We start from the raw sequence: 24,601 nt of genomic DNA on the forward strand, positions 1-24,601 counted from the left end.
GAGAAATGGGAATTTAATACTTAGATTGACTGTAGTTTGATATTCCGCAAAAGAATTTTCGAGAATTTCTTATAAATTTGTCAGAGGTGATTGTTTCTTCAGATCATTATTTTCTGAAGAAAAATACCAGTGGGGTGACTTTTTTGGACTTGTGGCCTGTAAGTGCAGTCTTCCAATAAGGCCAATGTTTTTAAAGCAAACCTGCTATCCAACTGAGCTCCCTAAACAAGTATTTGTTCTCTTTTCCGATTATGATGAGTTAGAGATGATGCTGTTCAACAACTCATTAAAACCCCTAAGTGTTTACAATGAATTTTAATAAGAGATTGTGGTTTAATTATATAATTATGGTATTTTTATTTTGGTTATTTACAAAACTGAATGACATGTGTTGGAGCAGTATATTGCCCTTGTAAATGAGATCACTTCTGCTATTGGAACAGCTGTTGGAGTTGGACCCACCTTCATGCAGTAATAGTAGAGATTCCTTAGAGAAGTTAAGTGACAAGAACTGCAGAAGTTTAACTATTGGAAAGAATAGCATAATAGCTGCCATGTCAGTCAGCATAAGTAAACACTTTTTATAAATTCTTCTTTTCTTTATTTCCTCAGGATATCTTTAATTAGGTAGCATGCAAATAGAAATTTATCTTGTAAATCTTGACATTTTAGTAAATACTTTTTTATAGCTTTGTATATTATAGTTGTTGTTTTTTCTCCCTGTTGTTGTTGCTTTGATTTAGAGTTCCTGCCTACAAGCAGTGTCAATAGGCTGGGAAGGAGGTGTTTATGTACAAACCTGTGGTCACACTTTACACATAGATTGTCACAAATCTTACATGGAATCCTTACGGGTAAGTAAAACTGAGGGTCATAGTTGCTTATTTGGATCTGAACTGCTTTTACTGAAATCAACTGGATTGATGCTGTTCAAATCAGATCAATCCAATGTTTTGTACGCCTGAACAGAACAGTTTCATTATGTTTTGAGAACTTAATAACTTAATCTCTTATTGCATCTTGACATTATTAACAAAAGTACTTTGCTTTCTGTTATTCTGATATATCAGAAGAAATCTCATGCAAAATTAGCCAGCACAAAAAGATAAAGACTAACTGATGACTTCTTGTTTCATATGAACCAGCATTTTTGTTCAAGATTACTTTACAGGATATTTCTTCAGGTTTGGGGTTTGGTGGGTCTTTTGGTGGGGTTTTGTTTGTTTGGGGGAGGGGGTTGGTTGGTGGAGGAGGGTGTTTGTGGTTTTTGTTAGTTTGTTTTTCTGGTTTAGGATTTTTTTGGTAATTTTTGTTGGTTTCTTTTCATTTTGAGAAAAACTGTGATCAATTCCTTGTATTTTTAGTATCAGCATTGCTCCTACTGTGTGAAACTTAACCTCTAAAGAAACTAGAAGGTGTGCCAACTTGGATCCCATGATGAATTTGTTTCCATATTAATTTTAATTTCCTTGCAGCAGTAATTGTATCATCAAGATAAACATAAAATAACATAAAAATCACATAAAGAATGCAGCAGCAAAATCTGGACTTTCATGGTAGAGTCTCACTTTACAGAATTTTAGAAAAGTGATTTTTTGCACCATATAAATTCTGAAGTCATTTTTTTGGTGGATTCTCTATTGAACTTGAAACAAACTGTTACTCCATGTAATTGTATTATTGAGTTTTCTAGATTATTTAAGTGAACTTCTGATCCTAGCATTTTTTACTAGTACATAGATAAGTGCATATAATTTTGACTGTTTACTACCATTTTTAGGACTGAAATAATTTATATAAACCTGTGTTCATCTGGATAAACATTTATTTTTACATAATACAGTTAGAAGTCAATATGGGAAACCACGGAGGCAACTCACGAAGTTGAAGTAAGGTTTCTTGCCAGCTTACAGCAGTACTGAGGATAAGTCCTCACTTTCCAAATGTGTACTTCTGTGCCCATTCTTTCACCCTTCATGTGATACAAGAAATAATCAGGGTTCTTTTCATGCTGCCTGCCAATGGCTACTTGATTCGGCTTTCCTCAGCCTGTACTTGAAGTCTCAAACTTCATGGGAATTGTCAGAAAGAGATAACACATATGAAATCTTGGAAATACTCCATTGAAGTCTCTCCCCTTTATTATGGGGATATTGTTGACAATGGAGAGTGCTTAAAAATCAGGAAAATTGAGTTGGAGGATTGTAAGGCAGTCTCTAGTAGCTAAGACCTTTGTCAGTAAAATGGGTAACTATTCTAATTATTCTTTCTTTACAGTTTTAGGTCTTAGTTTTTTTCAGTACACACCTGAAGTATCAAGCTAAAAAAACAGTAATCATTCACAAATTTCAGCTCCATCTTTTTTATTTCCTTTTAGAATGACCAAGTCCTCCAGGGTTTTTCAGTGGACAAAGGAGAATTTACCTGTCCCCTGTGTAGGCAGTTTGCCAACAGCGTTCTTCCTTGTTATCCTGGAAACAACATGGAAAGAAGCGTTTGGCAAAGTCACAGTAACAAGTGTATGCAAGATCTTGTGCAAGAGGTGGAAGACCTTCAAGAACAGCTGGGAACTTTCCCAGTAAGCATCAGTGTAAGGCAGAAAGATCCTTGTTAATTTGCCTCTACCTTTCACTTTTTACATTATATTGCATTTGTGATCTCTTAGAATCCTGGCAACCTCGGAAAGTTCATTTTCTTCTGATATTGAAGGCAACATACTATTGTTTTCTTATCAAGAAACTTAGAGCATTTGCTGTATTACCTACTAAAAATAAACAGTTGAAAGCTGTGAAAAAATGTGATTAATTTTTTTATTGAGTACATTTTCAGTTTTCTCCATAGTAATTCACATAGAAGAAAGTCATGTAATATAAAATATATTTATAATTTTCATGCAATGAAAAAACAGCAATAGTCTCATAACTGGAAGCTATTTAAACAATGTCTCTTAAGAACTTTTATTTTTGTAAGGTATGGATTATTTATTTTACAGAAAGAGCAATTTGCAGATGCTCATGTGTTACAAAGCTTCATGAGGTCCTCTGAATGACAGAATAAATTACATTAAGTTTTGTTACCTTAAAGTCTCAATGGAGATGCTTTGTGATTTTGTGTACCTGTACAGTGCAAATATACTTTAAAATAGCACAAGCAGTGATGTTCTTAAACTTAGGAGATGGAAAAACCACTTATGTTTTCATATTCAGAACAAATCAGAAAAAATTTCCTAAATATCCTGACACTTCTGAGACACAGAATACTGACTTTTAATGCACATTTTTCCATAACCTGCAAATGTGTTTTACAAATATGAAAGTGCTACACTTTGTAATCAGCTCCTGCATTTCTTCAGGTAAAATTAACTAATCTTCTTTTGTGTCTTTGTTCATAGTCTGAAACCAACCTCAGTAAAGAAATGGAATCTGTAATGAAAGATATAAAAAGTACCACACAGAAGAAGTACACAGATTATAGTAAGACTCCTGGATCACCTGACAATGATTTCCTGTTTATGTATTCTGTAGCCAGGTGGGTATGTTTTCTTTTTTTTTTTTTTTTTTTTTTTTTTTATTTCTCACTAATGGTATTAGTCACTAGATAGCTTTCTTCTTTTAAAAAGAAGCATTTAAGAATATTTCATCCTCTCCAAAAAGGACTTTTTGCATACTCAGTACATCAAGGTTACATTTTCTGAGTTTCATATACAGGCATTATGCAAGATGAAAATGTGTGTCTCTTGGTTCATTTTTACTGTGTGTAGCAGTGGCACAAAACCCAGAGAACATTGTCGTATGCTTATTTAGTTTTCTTCTTAATTCAAGGTTTTGATTTCCATAAAACAAAATTTTATGTTGCATTTCTTGTTTGGCTTTCATTTCCCAAATTGTCAAATCTACTTTATCTGTCTTCTGCAGAATGAGATTTTTTTGTGTATCACTGCCATATTGCTAGTTTTTAAATCACAAGGTGTTTTTTTATCTCTCTGCCACACATTAGTTTTATTTACTTAAAAGAAGATCACAGAAGGAGCTTTTTTATTACATCCATAACCAGGAATTTCCCTCATATAGTCTTTAGACTTCTAAAAAACTGTCAAAACTGGCAGTATTTTTTTGATGATGTCTGATTGTAGTTTTAGAGCTGTCAGTGTCACATATGCTCTCCAAGAAAATCAGCCCCCCTTCTGTACCATTCATGTTAAGGTAGTCTGAATGGTTAATCTATTCAGAGTTACTGTAATACCAGGTTTTCCCATAAGAACTTGATATACTCACTGAGCAAATAATTTTCTAAACTCTGACTTACAGAGGCCTGCAGGGAAGGTGCTGACTGCAGAGAAACTGCAAGCATAGAAGTGATGCCACTGAGTAGCATTTTTTTTATTGCACTTTCATAAACTCTCACTGCTGAGTGTCTTTAGTACATAAGCAGTGGAAATATTCAAGGCTTGGCTCAGCAGGACTGAAGTTCCACTCAGCAGAACTCTGTAAGGTTCTGCTTTTCACAGGAGGCTAGGTCACCTAATCTCTAGAATTCTCCTCCAACTCAGATTATTGTATTTTTCTATTAACAGAAATACTATCTGTATTCTTTCAGAGTATTTTAACTGATACAGAAGAGCTGTGAAATTCTATACATTTCAAGTTAAAGGATTATTCTCTATTTTTAAGTGGTATATGCTAGACGAGAATAAGTAATGTTGGGATTTTAGCAATTGTGTTTGATCAGTACAATTAAATACCCTTCCAAAAATACAAAGGACTCAAAACTAATATTTCACGTATCAAAGTATGATTACTTACAACCATAACGTGGCATACCATTTAAGATACAAAAATGGTGTTAAAATACTTTTCTGGGTGCAATGTTATATAACTTTTAAAATGCTAGCTAAACATCTTTTAAATGTATCTATGTATTACTTTTATATTTACACACAAAGCTCAGGATTTGTTTTCATTTAAAGAGTTAAAAATACCACAAACCAGAGCAGCATTTCTTTGCTGCTTGCACTGCTGGAGAGAGAAATTGTGGTTGACCACTAAGATTAGGATATGTCACTTGTACTCCTTGTGAACCTCTTCCTGTTAGAATTAGACTTGTGTCACGAATTTTCTATTTATCCGTGTTTGAGGAATTTCAGGTGTTGGATCCAACCTTCTGTATTGTTACTATAACTCACAAGACCACTTATGAGGGAACCTGGCAGGTCAGCTTCAAAGTGGTTAATTTGTCTTGCTTTTCAGTGCAGCAACCCAGATTTACATGCTTCTACTACTTGATAATTGCATAAGAACTACAGGGTTAAAATAATTAAACTTTTAAACAGACATTTTAATATAACTTTACAGTTGGTATTTATGGAAATAAATCTGTACATCATCTTCCAAACTGGAAGAGTTTGCTTTGTATGATTTTATTATGTGTTTAATTTTAAGTAATCAAACAATGGACTATCTACGATTAAAATTACATACTGAAGTAGTTTTGCTTTCTGTAAATTATTCCTGTCATTCAACCTGTTTCTTCCTTATTTCCATCCAGAGTTTTTCTTGAGGTAATGATACCCTTGTGTTCCTTACCAACCAGTAACATTTGAGCACTTTTAGTTCCGGGTGTTCTGAAGCATTTAATTGTTTTTGGTCAGACCATCTACAGCTGTTTCACATTTTTTCCTGGTATTTAACCCTTGCTTAGATGAGCATTTGAATACAATGATATTTTTATTAACTCCATATATTTCCATGTAAATTAAACACTCTTAATCTTCTTATAAGTCATGTTCCATTTTCAGTCAGAAAATGACATCATCTCCTGTCCTAAAAGATGCTGGTTTACAGCTAAATGCCAGCTTTGCAGTGGATTACTGCATGCTGGAATGGGAATGTGAAACAATATGTAGCCAGTTGCTGAAGGTTATTCTTTCTCTTTCAGGAAAAAAAGAACTTACTTTTCTTCATTTTTGCTTACCCAAGTATATGTCACCAGTAGCAGAGAAAAAAAAATTACAAAAGAAGTCTTTACCACCTTGTGGGAGGGCTAGCTGCTGTCTGTTTTCCTAGCAAAAGAGGCATTCTGAGTCTTGGCATCCTGATTTGCATGCACAGCTAGAACAGCAGCTCATTGGCTACCTCCTGCTTTTCCAAGAGTCATGTCTTGTTAAATTTGTACCCTTTTCATGCATTCCTCCTTGTCTTTGCTGACATTTATCAGTGTAGGTGTTATTCCCAAATCACATGTACCTAGCTTTAATTTTAATAGTTCCACATTCAAAGCATTGAAGACTGTCATTTGTGGTGATATCTTGGAGGACTGTTTATGTATTGCACAGCAGTAGGTTTTCATGCTTTTGTTGGCTGTGCAAACAAACCTTTTGGCTTTTCTGTCAGCTATGTGTAGACTAATGTAAGAGCCATGTGTTCTTCCCTTCTCAGTCTGTGTCTCAGTATCTGGGGTTTTTCCCTGTATGTGTTGTGTTTGTAAATTGAAGTGAGAAAAATGATAGTGCTCAGTATGCTTCTTCTGTCCCAAAAGGGAGAGCAAGTCCATCCAAATATATTCCCTTTCTGGAAAGGACATTGTATTTTTACTTCCCTATACTCTGTCCTGGTATGAATTCCCAGAAATATGAAATCACTCTTCCCACCCCCAATATGTTCCTTTAATAAAAGCCCCCAGGAAGAGATGAAGTAGGTCTGGTTTTAAGCAGGAGTCAGGACAGCTGAGCAAAATCTATTTTCTCTGGGTTTTTTCTGTGAGTGAGGAGGATAAAGACAGTGTCCTACAAAATGTTTTGCTCCAATGAATGACGCTGAGATTTCTAGATAGGAAAAGAAGACACTCATATCGATTTTCTTTCTCATTCTCTTTCCTTTATGTTGAGGATTCTGAGATAGCAAAGGTTTCTTTCACAGACCACTCTGTGTTCCTCGCTTCTATCAGATGCCCCCAGTTTTTCTTCATTACTTTGCTTCAGTAAAGGGCAGAGGGTACACAGATCCTCAAGGCAGAAGGGAGCTCAGATTAGGGAGGAGATACACTGATCTCCTTCAAAAATTATTGAGGTCTGTACCTGATGTAGCATATTTTCTGAAAGATAAGTGTTCATTTTCACAGAAGATGCTTTCTCTACTCTGCATTTTTATGCCAAGTTACAGATATGTTTTCAAAGAGTCATATTGAAGGAAAAGGTTAATACTTGCATTTCCAAGAAAGCTGAGCTATAGGGTGCTGCCTTTGAGGAGCTGGGGACAATGAAGAAGTGTGGGAGGTGAGAGTTGGTATCATATATGTGAACAGAGTATGTGATTACAGAAATAGCTTTCCTTACATTCTTTATCGTAAAAAGTAGTACATGACACCTCATATGTAACAGCAAGAGGTATTTTTCAGAATTGTCCCTGTGGGGTTTTTTTTTGTGAAATGGCACATATGCCTTGGTGAAAGAAAATTTAAAATTATAGATCTAGAAAATTATTCTTAAACATTCAGGTAGTCTTTCTGATTTAAATCTTAATTGTCTTCATTTTAATGGAAGACTGCCATTGATTTTGTTCTACAAATTAGTTATCAGAATGTTCGTAGAAATAAAACATCCTGATTTCCTTCATATTCCCATGATGAACTAGCACATGCTGATCTACAGCTGCTATTTTGTCACTAATATGAAATCCCTGTCCCTGCTTCCTTGCTGGTAGATTTTCAGAAGTTCAGTGAGCACTGCAAATCGCCTGAAGAGTGGAAAATTCCCCTGTCACACAGATGCCCTTATCAGCAGCAACCAGATGGAGCTCTGAGCCGGCACATTATCAATGTTAAATTGCCTTTTCTGAGTAGAGAGGATTAAAGCATTCCTTCAGAAATGGATGGCATAAGCTGCAAACTTAGGGATAGGAATATTCAGAAATGTTGCTATTTTAAAAACATAGGAAAATATCTTAACAAACACTGCATATCAAAATGTATTATTCTTTCAAGTTGATGAAGCTGAAATTCTTGAAAATAATTTGTTTTGAAAAAAATCCTCTAGTTTCTTCTTAAATGGGGAGGGAGGGGTGTTCTTAGCTTGGTAAATGTTATGTGCCTAAAATTCTAGAATAGATTTTAATATGGATTCAGTCACATTATATCAAACCTAAAATTGTTTCATTTTTCATTAAAGGACAAAATATGTTTAGAATGAGATTTGCGGTTTGGATTGAATTAGCAAAACAACACTTCAGAATAATAGAATTATATTTCTTTATTCTAATTTTTAAAATGTACGTTGACTTACTAAAACAGGCTCTCAGAGAATATAACATAAATTGTTTGCTCCAAATCTTGAGAGTAAAAGATAATGCAGCAGTGAAACATCCAATTCCAAAATTAAACAAAATTATCGAATTTGGCCTAAACAATTGGTGCTTAAGTATCAGATTATAGTGAGACTGAGAAAGAAAGCCACCAGTGTGGCATGCAGAGATTCAGTGACACAACTACTGGTTCATACTAATGAGCTGCAGTGAGTAGCATTTCATTCCGAATTAACCTCCAAGGCTTTTATTAACTAACTTATCTATAAAGGGCAGTGCTTTAATTATAATTTAGACTGTATTCATATTTAGTTGATGCCATATCCATTGTACTCTCTGATTGTCTGAAGTTAAACAAAAGCTCTGCCAATGGAGAGAACACTTTTTAGATGTATATGATTGACTGAAAGTTAGCCAATCTGTACATTGTCTTTCCAGATTTGCACATAAATTCCCTTATTATGCTGTGTACGTACAGAAGAAAGACACAGAATTAACATTTTTAAATTCTTCTCTCACAACTCAGTATAGTACTGTGTTAATATAATACTTTAAAATACTGTGTCATATAATACTTAAAATCATATATGACCAATATCTTAATAAAGTTTGTTTTGTTCTGAGCTGTATTTTGGCAGTATTTCACACTGAAGATTAATTCACAATATTATTTTATTTACTGTATGCTGGGAGTTTGTCATGATATATTTGTGTTTGTAGAAACTTCAATAATGTTTCATTCAATACTGTTATGTTTTTCTTACAGAACAAACTTGGAACTTGAGCTGGTCCACCGAGGAGGAAATCTGTGTTCAGGAGGTGCAAGCGCAGCTGGGAAAAGATCATGTTTAAGTAAGTTCCATGTTATTAAATGCAGTGTAAATTATTAAAATATTGAATAAACATGTTGGGTTCTTTATGGTATTTTCTAAATTACATCAACTTTTTCCTTTTAAAACCATTTTTTTTTCTGCCATAAGGAGTCTGGTTTTTTTTGTTTCTGTTAGAGAAATCTGAAAACTAATTTGCACACATTCTTCATTAGAGCTGTTCATGACTTGTGAGTACAATGATTTAGAAATCAATTGTCATACTATACGTGTATTATTTTTTAATAAGTTTGCATTTTTGTGATTGACACTAGAAGTATTTTAAGGGTGAAGCAGGAAAGCTTTTGTTTCACCCTGGTTGTTGCTAGCAATAGGAAAGATGTTTGTTTTCTGAATGCTAATATAGCTCATTACTTGGTGTCATACTTAGAAATAAGCATGCAGCTACAACATCCCATGTCTTTAATTTGCCTAGTTCTTCCACAAAGTTTTTCAACTTTTCTCTCATAGAAAATTTCAAATTTTTTTGTTCTAAAACCTTGAGTAATTGTCAAATAAATCAATTTCTTGCTGCCAGAAGTGGTTTTTTCCTTAAAATATTTTCATCTTTTACTGGAATATAAACAGTTACAAGTGGACATTTTCTTTTGTCATGAAAAACTGGAAAGCCTGCCAGAAAACTGCTACTACTACTAATGCTTATTTAAGTGAAGCTTATGTAGCAATAGCAGCAGATTTCCTAGGAAAAAAGAAAGCTTAGGCCCATCTCTGTCTTTTGGTACGCAATTTCTGGGGGATGCTTGCCTCATCCTTTGAGGTGACAAGCCACCTAAGAAATCTCACCAGGTTGTCACTATGCTGTCCACATTCCCTCTAGGACAAAAGTCTTCTGTTGCTGCTCAATTAATTTCATTTGTATGTTGTTAATTTAATAAGTAGTTTTAACCTGTACTGCACATTGTCTTTCCCCACCATCATTACCTCCCTTTCTCAGCTGACCAGAGTACCTGAAAAGTGCATGTGTTAAAAGAACATCTCTAGATCACTGTGTGCAAATTCAGTCAGCCAGGGTTCTGCAGATAATTTATACTTAGATAGCAGTGTATTTTTAATTGTAGGCTCACCTAGTAAGATGGAAACTTTCTCCCTGAATTTTAGCTTCTTACTAATGTGTTACCCATTTCACTGGAATGTATTTGGAAGAACATGGATGAGCAGGTTAGAGTGAAGCTTTCAGCTTAAAATGGGAAAATATTGGAAAGTAAAAGAATTTACAATGATATTATGCATAATGAGAGTGTATCTTGGTTTGCACATGGCTTTACTGGTAATAAAATTTCTTGACATTTTAGAGTTTAGAGGAATGTATGCAAGGAAGTGGCTAGTAACTTGCAAGGTCATATTTTTATCTCACTGATTTTTTCAAAATCAGGACATCTCAGTTTTTAGGTGTGATTTACATTTTAAGATAAAAGTGAAATAAAAGACATCCATTACATCTTAAAGCACTGTGAAATGTTTGACATCACATCAAATTTTTGTTACACTTAACTATTTAAAAGTTAGCTAGCTAGATAAATACCTCTAAAAGGGAATAGATTTTCTGATGGTGCTTCACCAACTAATGTCACTAAGTGCTGGAAGATTATGATTTTGCAGAGAGTGCTTGAACCACTGGATTGGTGGGCAGCTTCCTTTGTGTACATCTCTGTAGATTCACTGCTGCTATTTGAACTACATCAGTTGGTACAAAGGGAGAAACTACCTCAAAGTTGTTTTTTTTGTTCTTTGGTGTTACTTCAAGAAAAAAGAAAGGAAAAAAATGCCACCAAGCTAAGGCCTGATAGCTGACACTAGGTGGTTTGTATAATACATTATTTCATTTTTTCATTGTCTTAGCACACCATCACTCTAACATCCTCTTGCATAAAGAAGACTCTTATATTCTTAGGACCTGACTTTTCAAGAAGGCATTCCTTTTGCTGACAGTCTGTGAAAAGAGTTGTCAGGAATTTTAATACAGATTTCTCAAGCCTTGAAATACATGGAAAATACTTTAATCACTGGAGAAATTTCTTTTTGGAGAATTACAAAATTGGAAATGGTACATGGAGGATGTATTTTCACTTACGTCTTATGCTGGATGGATACTTCAGCTAGGCATGACAAATTTAAGTCTTGTTTAAATTCATATGTCATATTTACCTATTTTTCCAGCTTTTTTAGTATTTTGCCATTGACTCTGTATGTCTCAGAAAATGAACAGGTTTTCCTTTCATCAAAATAGATTACTGAAACAAACTAAACTTACCAGACTTACCAAAAGTTATAGATCCTTCTCACATGTGAGAAGTAAAGAAATTGTCTTTTTCAAGAGAAGTTTTAAGATCACATCTACTGTTGCTGTTAAAAATATATGTTAATTTACAAAATAGAAAATGTTAATAAATACTTTTTTGGTTGGAAATCCACTATGAAACTGTGCATTAATTGTCTGTAGGAGAAGTAAAACAGCCCAGTAAGAAAAGCTTTGTTTTCAAAGAATCACAGAGGCTTAGGTTGGAAGGGACATTAATTGTTATCCTATTGTATTCAGAATTGTGTATATATTTAGGGAGAAGAAATCTTTTTCCCTGTGATGTGATGTGACTGTTTTAAAATACTTGCACACAGAGGTTTAATCTGAAGTTACTAATATTCTTATTGATTAAAAAGCATATTGATGATTTTTTAAAACCTGATAAGATATATTGGTTTTATTTTCTTTTTCTACTTAGAATACATTGCACTTTGTTTACAATAATATTTTTCTGTTCCTTTCTTAAACTGTTGTGTAATTTTGAGTGTGTTGTACTAGTGCTTTTTCCTTTAGCAGTTGCTAAAAGGATTGTAGTCATTTTTCGGATAAAGGGGTGTGGACAGCATCTTACCACAATGCACTTGATTTTTTCCACAGTTTTGGTAGAATGGTAATTTTCTTACTTACACCTAAGTCAGTCATATTGTTGTTCTTAATATTAATCTTGCACTCCAGAAATATTCATGGCCTTCCAGGTAAAGGCACCACTTACATTAATGTGTTGTTGTGTTAAGCAGCAAAGCGAGGTGCATGTCATCTATTCATTGTTAAAATGTCCACATGTTGTTTATGTTCTGTATTGACTCTTCAAAAAATTGTTATGTAACAATCTAGTCATATGTAATCTTGCATTAAAATAGATTTGTTTTTTAATGTAAGGTTAATGGGATTCTCTCAGAACAGACCGGTACAGTATTTCCATTTAATATTATTATATTTAGGTTTGGACATGACTAGGGGGGGAAGAGTTAGCTTTACATATATAGCAGGGTTTGTTTTCACTAAAACATTATATAATTGTGTTGCCTTCATTGCCCCTTCCATATCCTTGTGTTTAAGTTATAAAAATTGCAGTTCTGTAGATTCATATTCTGAAGTATATTTCATCATCCTTCCCTAGTCATTTACTTTTCTAAGAGCAATCCTGGTTTTGAAGTTTCATTTAAAATGTACCTTCAACTTCTTCATTGTCTTCTGCAGTGAGGAAAGAATAGTGTCTAAAATCCATACCCCATCCAGAACTTGAGTACTGTTTTGTTTAAGTCTTCCTTGCACAGAATTGAAACGGCTTTTGTTTCTAAACATCTTTCAAGTCAGGTTCAGCAGAAGTAATCTAAAACATAACCTGGTTTGGCTTTTTCTGTGTGTGACATACTGAGGGGTTTCTTTTGTGATTAAGCATACCACTCTGTAGTAGTCTTGTAACAACTGTGAAGTTTGGTGATTAGATATTGCAGAAAATGGAATATATTGTCCCAGTTGAGCTGTTACAGCAGCAAACATCAGGGGAGATGGGGGCAACAAATAGGTCAAGAGCTGTTTAAGTAGATTGCATCATGAGGGCAGATACTCTTGGGAAGTAAAATTAAGAATGATTAATGTAGCTCTTAGTATCGCTGACCAAGTGTGTGTGAGAAGAATGGTGAAGAAAATTTGCCTGCAAAGTTGCCATTTTAAGCCTTAAAGTTTTGTATGTGTGTGCAACCAAAAAATGCAAATAGTATTCTATTATTCTTTACTTAAAAATCAAGTCCTATTTGAAGGACTACATTACAATTTTAGAGGCTATGGCCTTGCAAATTCTCCTGAGTTTAGGGAAAATTATTATATAGAACAATTGTACAAGTCTTATTTCTCTGTTTTATAAAGTGTAATAGACCTGTTTGTCTTCATTGTTCCGTATTTATCGAACACGGTCACAACACAGCATTAAGGCTGAATAATCGTGAGTTCTTCTTCTCTGTTATATAAGGCCTTGAGCAACTTGGTCTAAGGGAATATGGCAGGGCCTGGGGGGGTTGGAAGTAGATGATCTTTAAGGTCCATTCCAACTCTAAGCATTCTCTGATTCTGTAACCTCTTTTTAACTTATGGAGATGTTTTTCTTTGTTATTCGTACTCTGGTAATCTTGCACTAGTTGATGAACAGTTCCATAACATTTTAAAGTTACATATTAATGAATTTATAATCTTCCTGTTTTAATTTTGAAATAGTACTTTTCTTTCTGTCGGTCTAGTCTTTTTGTTGTTTTTTTTTTTTTTTTCCTTTTTCCCCTTTGTAAGAAGGATAGGATTAGGGTTTTGGGTAAAGATTAAATATTTTATCCTCTTGTTCTCTGGCTTCAGTTTCTCTGGAAATGAGCTCCTTATCCTTGTGCTTCCCACAAATAGCAGTCTGGCATTCCACCATCAACTGCATTAATTGGAAAGGATGTTATTTACAACTGGACATCAAAAAATTATTTAAGAGTTGTTTAATTTCTTCTTAAGTAGGACATCTAGCACCTTTTTAACTTCCAGAATGGCTCTAAACGTTGAGAAACAGTATTGCTTTGTGGGAGTTGTTTTGGTTTTTTTGGTTTTTGTTTTCTTTTTCTCATTCATTTGAAGTCTTTATCTTGATTGTGGTGTTAGTATCAGCTTTATCGGTGCTTTTAGTCTTTTTGTGAGCATAGGAACTCATTGTTTCTCATCATGATTCTTCTGTATCAAATTTTTCAACCATGTTGAAAGTAATGGCTGTCTCCATTTTATCAGTATGAACACTTGGAACCACTTAGTGTCTCCTGTTGGGAGAAAAACCTAATTCTTTTATGATTTGCAAGACTGAGTTGCAGCTGTTTCTTTCGTATAATTGCTGATGTGGATATGGTTGTAGAGTCCTATGCAGCTCTCTGCAGCCACTGAAAATAAAGAGAATAAAATAAGTGTTTAGGAATGCCTTGCTACAGTGGGTTCTGTGGTTGGTTGGGCTTTTTGGTGTTGCAGGATATGGTTTTTTGGATTTGTTTGCTTGGTTTGGAGGTTTTTTTCAGTTTGGAGCTGTTGGTCTGCAGATCCTTGGTGCCCATTTGTGGAAAAAGCAGTTTTTGTCACTAGCAGATGATCTTAAGTATTTTCTAAAACACTTGGTATGCCACTAATATATAGTGTGGGAGAAGCAAGGATAGGTACTGTTAGAATTCTGTTGCTAAAGTTGATTTCATACACCGGTGAGTTTGGAATAGCGGGTAATTAGCTGCTGCATCAGCAATTAAGACTTAGAGAAGATGTAAGAGATTTTGTAAAGACTATCCAGTCTTAATGCCCTAATAGGCTTTTGCTGACCTTCATGGTTTTTAACTGATTCAAGTCTACTTGATCGGTGATGAATGGGAAGATGTTGTCAGCAGGTCTTTGCTGCTGTTGCTAAGTGGACTATGTAAATCTCTACCAGGAGAAAAATATTTCTCAATCTCCTTATTGACAAGTCCCATCTGGTTGTAGCAGCTGGTTTTATTATCGTCCACATTCTTCTTGATAGTCCCAAGACTATGAAGGAGAGGAAAGGGGAAGAATCCTTGGTCTGGTAAGATCTTCACAGTTGAGACAAGGATGTTTTCAATTCCACCTGGAGTGATCTGCTGTGTCACTTCATGACGTTTTCACATTGTAAATATGAATACTAATTTAGGGAATGTAAAAAGGGAAATCTGGATCAATACAGAAAATTCCAGGACAGCAGTGTATGTCCTAAAATAAAGAGAGGGGGTATAAACACATTATCTAGACTGTTGCAAGCAAGACAAAGGCAGCTAATTCCTTAGTTTGTTTTCATTATGACAGCACACTGCTCTGCATTGTGGAATCAAAATGAATAACAGAAAACATCATCTGATTTGAACGCTGGTAATTTGAGAGTTTACCAGTCAAGAGACCCGGAAAAAACATGTAGGAAAAAAGGCAGCAAAATTTATATAGAAATTTGGGATCAGTTCGGTAAAGATCAAACCAAGATTATGAGACCAAAACTTAAATCTGAATGCAACTTGTGAATCGCTAATTTTTGTCAATTGAGCACAGCATTTTCAGAATTTCTACTATTCATCAATCTAATTACTGTCTTTTTATGACTTGAATTTAGTCTTCTTTTTTGCTGTACATATCACACTAAAACTGAAAAGGACTGTGAAACTGTCTGCTTTTTGCGCTGTAACAGTAGAATATTTTGAGAGCTTTGTCAACATTTTAAAAATGAGTCTGCTTTATTATTAAAAACAGTAAAGAATGCAGCTGCAGGTGCTGGTGCAGTGTGGATATATAGGCAAAATACCCATTATCTGTGGGGGCTGTGAGAGGAGCAGTATTACAATGCTTCCTCTTACACCTTCAGTCTCAGTGCAAAGACAGTGTCTTAGCCATTGAGCTGCTCTTTTGAAAGCACAGATTCCAATTGAGTTTATTGCTCCTCTCTTTTGGAGTTAATAGATTAACTCCAAAAAGTAAATCTACCAAGAACAGTAGTGAGAATAACAAAATAACAATAATTATTTTTATAATTTTTAGAAATGCATTAAGGAATGCTAATAGGACTGAAAGCTAGTTCTAACTGCTAATCCTGATGATTCTAAGAAGCATTGTTTAAGCCTTACATGTATTTTACGAAAACAAAGACATAAGCTGAGAGTTTGCCAGCAGCGTGTCAATGGAGGCAATACTCGAGTCTATGATCATGTTTTAAAACAGCAGTAATCTTGCCCACTCAAATGTCTAAATTTTAGAACTCTCCCAAGCCCCTGATGACTTGCAGCGATGAGTTATATTGTGCATCCAAATTGTGTGATTTTTATATTTATTCAAATTATCTGGATATCAAATATTACAAGGTTATTAGAAGAGGAGGATCATATTCAAATTTTTTCAAATTTTGTTGCTGCTGCACTTTCTCAAATTAATATTCTTCCTACAAAAATTGGTTAAGAATGATCTTTTGGTGACTGAGCTGCAACCAGGTCCTGCCTTTCTCCCTTACAAGGGGGGGCTCTCCTGGAGAGAATCGGCTGGAAGATGGACTGTGAGGGCCAGAGGGCTTCGGGATACCTGTGAGGTTATGGCCTCCCTTCCCACTCTTCACAAGCCTGGCCACAATTGATGTTTGTGGGCCACTGTTACGGTTATGTTTTGTCAGGTACTTGTTTACAAACTGTCCTTACAATTATTTTAAAGGTTCCAAGTAGGGTATAAGTAAATGGGAGGACATTCTGTATTTTTATGCTTATGTTTTGGAATTATGCATTCCACAAATACACAGGAAAAACCCTCAGGTATACCTTTGGCTCAAGGCAGGTTTCTGCCAGCCCCTCAGGCATAAGGACGTGCTGCAGCACCAAGCACCTGGTGCACAATCAAGTTGCCAGTTCTTGCTTCTGGTGTTTTCCTTGGCTTTCTCCAGTAGCTTGTAGTCACAGTAAGTGGCAAGTAAAGCAGTTGGAGTGACTAGTGCAAAGCAGAAGTGAAGTTCGGTGTGTGCCTTGGCCAGAGTTGTTCTGGGGCGGTGGGGCCAGGTGGAGCCCCAAGGGCCGGGCTGCGAGGAGCAGCTCGTGCGGCCTTCGTGGCAGCCCCGGCGTGCGGCCCTCGTGGCAGCCCCAGCGTGCGGCCCTCATGGCATCCCCAGCGTGCGGCCCTCGTGGCATCCCCAGCGTGCGGCCCTCATGGCAGCCCCGGTGTGCGGCCCGCGTGGCAACCCCGGCGTGCGGCCTTCATGGCGGCCCCAGCGTGCGCGACCTGTGTGGCGGCCCCAGCGTGCTGCTGCTGCCTTCCATGGCTGCTGAGCGGCGTTTTCCTGGGCAGATCCCGGCACCCCGGAATGTCTCCATTCTATAAATGTTACACATTTGGAGATTACAAATAAATTCTCCAGGGCTCGATGCTTGCCTGCTTAATTTCATATTAGTAAAAGCTCTGGAGAGTAGCTGTTAAAGGAACAGGGGATGAATTAATTACCCTGAACAATTTTTTTTTCTTTTTTTTTTTTTTTATAGTTGCCCATTTCTGTTTAAAGCAAGGAGCAGTTGAGGGGGAAAAAACCCCTTCATTTTAGTGAACAGGCAGGAGGGAAGGCTGGGATATTTTCATGGATTTCATTCCAAATAATATGATGCTTGAGGGTTTTTTCATTATTTTGATGGAATATAAATATATTTTCAGACTTTATATTTTCAACTTTATCAGCAAAGCAGTGTTTTGCTAAGAATCTCTTGCCAGGAGAAAAGATGACTTATTTTGTCCTCATTGACTGTTTTTTTATTCAGAAAGCAGGTGGCAGCTATCAATTCCGATGCCATCTACAGCTCCAATTATTTTACAAACCCCAGGAGCTAATTACAGCCCTCAGGCTCTGGCAGTCAGCTGATTTCATCATGCGACTCTTTTGGCCATTGCGTACCTCTGAGTAATTGTCTATTTATGGAAAATAAATTAATAGATGCTATTTCTACTTGAAAAAGAGGACCTGTGAGTGTGTAGGTTGAGCAAGTGGGTTTTACAAAGAGGTAGGGAGATGTAGAGAGAAGGATGCAAAGGGATCAATTGAAAGAATAAGGGGTGGAGAGGAAAGATGATATTAAGATACTAAGGGAAAAAGTTAAAATGAAAGGGAGAAAGAAAGCAGGATCCTAGAAAATTGAACAGGAGAAAAGCATGACTACAAATAGCAAGATATAGTGTGACAGGAAGAAAAAAAGTAAGCAAAATTGTGGGAAATTATGTTATTTCAGTGTAAACCTATGAAGATAAAAAAGGATTAATTGAAAAAGTGAAGTCTGAATCCTGAATGGTCCCTGGTGTAGTTGAAGATATCCCTGCTCATTGCAGGGCATTTGGACTAGATGACCTTTAAAGGTCCCTTCCAACACAAACCATTCTGTGCTTTTTGTTGCATGTACTTTTCTGAAAATGCTCTTTACCTAAATGGTACTTGCCTTCTTGGGTGGCTTAATGGAAGGAAGGGTTAGATATTGTCTTTGTGTGATCATGTGATTAATAGCTAAATATAAAATGTGCATTTTAATATAAAATACTGCAGTAAATCACCATGAGTAATTATGCATCCACTGTCTGAAAAATTCTACAAGTGTTTTGCAAATTACATATTTGATACAGTGGAAGTACAGAAGGTTTGGAAATTATGAATACCAGCAAACTCTGCCTGCAGGTTGTACAGACAAATCTCTGACATTATAAAGACTACTACTTAAAGTTACTACTTTAGTGTCATTGATATTTAGTCAGACTTTTGTTGGTTTGGGGATTTTTTTGTCCAGAAGTTGCCTACAAAATAACCTTATGAAGGCACAAGGAATAATAAACCTTTTAAAGATGAAGAACCAAAGTGATCCTGCTGTAGGCCAGGACTTGTAGCAATTTTAGATTAAATTTCAAATATGTGGTGCACAGAACTTAACAGTGAGAGAGAGGAAATGGCAGGTAAAAGTAAATAAATTACAAGTATATCAGTCTCTGTTAAGAATAATTTTTTAAGAAATCACCACTTCTAGCATAAACTGGAGAGGCAACATAACAGCATATGAAACAGGATTTTTTAAAAATGCCTGTAATTAAGTACATGGATCACCAAAACAACTGAGATCTGGTCAAAGCTTTCTAAGCAGCATTTCTCTGAAACATTTCACTGTATATCTGTGTGTGCTCACTGCCTTCTATTGAAATCTTACTTCTTTTCAAATCCTTTTTAAAAAAATAAATCAATCCTTAATAAAAATATGCTTCTTAGGTACCAGCTTATTTGGAATGATGTGACAGGCTTCTCAGAATCTTGTAAAATACATGATGGCAATTTAATGTAAAATAGTTCATATCACTATATGTAATACTCAGCAATCTGTCTTCTTCCCCTTTCAGATCAGCTGTTTCACGTGCTGGCCATGCACATGCGCCTCTACAGTATAGACTCTGCATACAACCCCTGGAGGAAACTAACCCAGCCCTCGCAGGATAAAAATTCAGAGCAAGTATTTTAATTTACCCAGTATCAGTTTTGCCTGGTGAAAGAAACATCCTTACAGAGGAACTTTGGCTAACTTTGTCTTAATTTAAATTCTCTGTGAGGTATGCTGGTGGAATTAACATCTAAAAATTGTATGTATGAATTTGTAAAAATATGTTTTCCAATTTGTTTTACATAAAAATCTGACAAATACCAGTTTTGAGCTGAAGTTTAAATGCACCTCTTGCAGACTTAAGCACATGCAAATTAAATAGTGTTGGGTAAGTGGATAGGGCACTGCTGTTCCTAATATGGATGCTCAACAAAATTTACATTGAGATAAGGTGGTAGCTTATTGGAAGTTGAGTAATGATTAATAGCTGTAAATAGGTCTAATATATGTGAGAAATAATTATATTTTAGGCTAAAAAATTTCATCAAGCTTATTATTTTTAAGCAAGTTATTGACCTGAATTTGCTTTTAAAACATGAGCCTTACATACAAGGATTAACAAGATAATAAATTAAACCATGTACTTTGTTCTGCAAGGACTCATCTCCTTACTTGACTTAAGACTCATCACTTTTTAGATTCTACCTCGATGACAAGGAGAAATGTTTCTTGCCTAAAACCAGATTATGATTTTTCCTCATAAGAGGAAAACAGAACACTTTTTTTCTCTTAGCACCTTAAGCATCATCTTCATACTAAGCTCTACATTTTGTAGCTTGCAATTATGTCAAAAGACTGTCCTTTTAGTGCCTCTCCAGCTGTGTGTTTGTCAGTGCTTGTAGGAGCCTGAGGAGGAAAGCATCATGCAATTTCAAAAACTGATCTAGAATTGTGATGCCACAATCCTAACTGTGAACTGGGGAAGACTACTAAAACAATTGTTCTTGTTTCTAGTTTAAGATTTTATTGTTGTCTTGGACCCAGGCTTTTTTTTTTTTTTTTTTTTTTGCAATGAACATTAGGTTATTGGAGTAATTAAACTGTATTAAGAGAATATTTTATAAACTATTAGCAGAAGGAAGCATCAAGCATTTTATAACCTGAAAACCTGTTCAGCATGCATTCAAGCTGCTTTGAGGGTCTGTTCTCACGTGATTCTGATTGAGCCCTGACCCAGGTTGAGCGGTGGGACCATGGTAATAAATTTGGTGTATGGTTGGCTGAGTTATATGTGGCAGAATTAAAATCGTGTGGCCAGAATGGCTGTGGGACAGATCATGGACTGCTCATTTTGGCATTTGAGGAGCTTGCTGGCTTTGGAAGCAGCTGTTAACAGAGGGGGCCTACAGAGCTGATGGAATTCACCATGCATTGGTCATGTCAAGGCTAAAGTGCAGTGTGTTAGATTTCATTAGGCAATATTTTGAATCACTTAGAAATTAATGGTACTGTAGGTCTGTAATGCCTTGCTTTGCAGAAGGGTTTGCATGCTGGGAATGCATTTGAACAGTTCTTGTGTCTTCTGCACTGGTTTTCAATATTTCATGATAGACTTGATGATACTGGTTTGGCACAAAGTCCTAAATGGTTTGTAGGAAGCTAAAACTGAAATAGCATCTATTTTGCCATGAAATAATTTACTGGTGAGATGCACAGATGCATTTGAGCTGGAATATTTTTGCTCACTCCTTGGAATGTTTTTCCTTCCTTAGTCTGCAGGTATCAGAAGACTACAAAGGAGGCAATGTGAGGACATGTTTTTCATGTATAAATTGGAGCATAAAATGAGTATCTGTAATTTTACTGGAGAAATCTGAAGTGGTATTTTGACTTGAAGATGGCATTCATAAGATTGGTGTGCATGATCTGACTGCACACTTCTTAGAGTCACACAGCCTTTTGAGTTACAGAATAGCAGGTTTTTTCAGGTACAGGAAAGAGTACTCAGAGCAATTAGAAGGTGACACACTGCTGAAAACTGAAAAATCTTAAGAGGATGGTGGAGAAATAATCATTGCAGATTTTAGATGTGAATGGCATTCTGCTGCTTTGAAGTTAACCAAGTCATCTAAAGCATCAGCCTGACCTGCACATGAGACTTCAAGTGAAGACTTATAGAAAAAAATGTCAGTGAGAGAAAAAGTTCTATATTTTCTGACTATATTACTGTGATTCCAAATAACTTAACTTTAGGGAAGTCACAGAAGCAAAGTATCTTCAAACCAATAGGCCATCTTTTTCTATTTAATTTTCACTTTAAATTCTTAGTTGAGTTGAAGACAGTTTTCCAGAGAAGCTAGTTTAATCTTCATTTATTTAAAAGGATAATTTTCAAAATGGAAAGGAAAAAACCCCACGCACATGCAAAAATCTGTGGAAAACGAGTCCCCATTACATTGTATTCTCATTCTCATTTAATTATAGCTATTTTCTTTAAATATACATAAATATTTACAAATAGAACTACGCAGATGTAGAACCCACAATTTTTATCTTCGTTTTCTACAACTCAGCTGCCATTCTTCAAAAATAATGCCTTAGATTTCCTGTGTCTGGGAGAACTGATCAAAGTAACTTGTAAAGAGTCTCACAGAATTGCTTCACTGTTCTTCCCAAATCCACCATTTATGTCCAGTGTCATCTACAATTGTATTTAGATCTCCTTGTAGCTGAAAATGGCAACTGAAAGGGAAGATAGGGAGAAGCTCAAGCAGCCACAGCAAGGTTAAGTAGAAATAAGGAACTCTTGAGCAAGAAGATAGCCTATCAAAAAGGGCCTAAATAATGTGAGCTGTTTGGAAGATAAGGGGGAAAAAGAAGAAGCTAAGTCTGGTGGACTTTGAGTGGTTTAGTAGATTATTTCTCCTGTGCAGTTTGTGTTGCAAAATTCAATATACACTTGGTCCCACAGGCTGTACTTAAGCAAATTGTTCTTCTGGGGCAGATCTGGTTTCAATAGTGATCAAATAAACAATTATTGTGGTGCAAAGGGGGAATAATAGCTTCTGGCAGGGGGCAGGCAAGGAGCAGCTGGAGGCAATAATTACTAAACCCAGATGTGAATTTAATGGACTAGTCCAAACAGGCACAGTTTCAGGAACAACAAACAGGAAATGAAAGGATATACATGTTTTTTAAAATGTAAATCTCTATGAAGGCTGAAATTTTTGTGTCTATTTTGACAGACAGAATATATCAGCAAAGAATGGATTGATAAAACATTAAGGATCTTTGCAGTAGAAGCACTTGGAGGGAGGAACTGCATGATAAACTGAAATGCTGGGTTATTTTTTCTACAGTGTTTTGCTGATGTTTCATTCTAAGCTAGATCACTTCAGAGAGTGTTTATGGTGTCATACTGTGCAACAAACTGCAACTCAGGGATAGGACTGAGCAGCTGTTCGTGGGAGCCTCTTAAGTCACATCTCCATCACAGAAACTGTTGTGAAATGGGGAAAAAGCCCACAGTTTTTGTGAAGATAACTCTGGGACAGAGCGCATAGGAGGGTGAGATAGCAGGGCTTAGTTAAGGTTTATGTGAGAGGTGGTCTATACATGCTGCAGCAAGACTTATGTGCTCTATTCCATGCCACAGAAATCCTGCCTGAAACACCTGTCTCTCAGGACATATGTTGCACTACATAGGTTTTCACAGTAGTGACAGCTTTGGAGTATTTGCTCTTGGCTGTTTCTTCCTTCACCTGCACTGTAGTTCACCATCTTTTTTGGTTGGGCAGGCTGCATGAACAAAGTCAAGCAACACATCCATGTTTTGAAAAGCTTAAATTGAATGAGTTTGGGAGTGACAAGGGACTGCTGGGGGCACCGTGGTAAAAGAGAACGGGAGATGCCCAGTGTTAGTACTGCCAGTGAATGTATAATGAGAACCTGACTGCTGTAAAATCTGCTGTGACACAATGAAGAGCAAATACGAAATTGTGATTATATCCTAAGGTGCAGCCAGAATAAATAGTAGAATTCTGCTTTCTTGCAGTGAATATCAGAAGCTGTGTATTAGTTTGACCTCTCTGCCATCTGGGATTTGTGTGCTTTGCTTCTTAGCCTGCAAATTGTGAAGAAAATATAAGTTTGCCCTAGTTGATGAAGCCTTAGTTTAGGTGTACCTATATCCCTGTGTCTCAAATTTTCTGTGTAAGACAGTTCAAAGAGGTGTGAGGCTCAGAACTTTATTTACTGAATTTCTACCTTTATAATTAGTTGGAGTTAGCGTCAACCAAACACTTTTAAGTGTCTCTGGCTGAGAGAAGAGGGAATAGGGAGCATAAATATAAGGAACCACCATAAGCAAAATGCTGCGTATTTGCGAGTACAACAGAATTTCCCATTTCTCTATATCCATTCCCAAAGAAATGACTTGTGCATAACAGCTCTCCAGGAGGAGGATGCAGAATACAGAGGCAGAGTTTCTCAGCTGTCAGGTGATAGGCAGCCCTGGTTTGGCACAGGGAGAGGTGAAACTCAATTCCCTTGGGCCGGAGGAGAGGTCATTTCCATAGGGAAAGCTGAGATTTGCATTTTTCATTTTAGGACATGTTCATTTTGCACTGTGTAGTTTATTTTCCCCACCCTTTAAAAAATTGATTCAGCATACAACTGTTACACATTTGAATCATTTTGTATTACTTTGGTCCTATTTGCTGTTGTACTTGCTTTCTTTTTATTAAATGCTTCTGTGGCACAAGTTTTTGTAGTCAGATTTATCAAGCTTGCATATATGCGTTAGGGATTATCAGAATGGACAATTTCCATAAAACACACTTCTAAACACATTTTGTAATTTCAGTTCCATTTTCATAATGAAGAAGTTTCTGAGGCTCTTAACAAATGACAGAGCAGTTTTTAAATGCTTCATGTGCTGCAGTACTTGATGTAAGCAAAAGCAGCTTATCTAAACCCCTGACATTTAATGTGGCTTTGCTTCTCAATTCTTATGAACTGAATAAAATTAGGAAAGTAATTCAGTTGGTCCTGCATGTGCAAATGAGTTCATTTATGTGTGATGTTGATGCCAATCAATTATGGTATTCTGTGTATGAATACATATATATATAATTTTGACAGAACTCGTATTTGACCTAATTGTTACATGACTATTAAACAATATTGATACCTCTGTCAGAAAGAAGTGTTCAGCTAAATGTGACCAGAGGGAGTCAGATT

General features: G+C 36.0%; 1 protein-coding gene across 4 annotated transcripts in view; it reads left to right on the forward strand.

Annotated features, from left to right (window-relative positions):
• Window positions 1-24,601, forward strand: part of UBR3 (ubiquitin protein ligase E3 component n-recognin 3) — a 104,398-nt gene that overhangs the window by 60,810 nt on the left and 18,987 nt on the right. For 2 of the 4 annotated variants that reach the window (XM_084209585.1, XM_084209587.1), the window contains 5 exons: window positions 744-854; window positions 2,378-2,590; window positions 3,392-3,528; window positions 9,061-9,146; window positions 19,383-19,488. In XM_084209585.1, coding sequence (XP_084065711.1) covers window positions 744-854; window positions 2,378-2,590; window positions 3,392-3,528; window positions 9,061-9,146; window positions 19,383-19,488 — 653 coding nt within the window. The remainder of the gene's footprint in view (window positions 1-743; window positions 855-2,377; window positions 2,591-3,391; window positions 3,529-9,060; window positions 9,147-19,382; window positions 19,489-24,601) is intronic. The other 2 variants (XM_084209586.1, XM_084209588.1) reach the window with 1 other exon arrangement.

Source organism: Fringilla coelebs (genome assembly GCF_963513975.1).
Source record: "Fringilla coelebs genome assembly, chromosome: 7".
Lineage (NCBI taxonomy): Eukaryota > Metazoa > Chordata > Aves > Passeriformes > Fringillidae > Fringilla > Fringilla coelebs.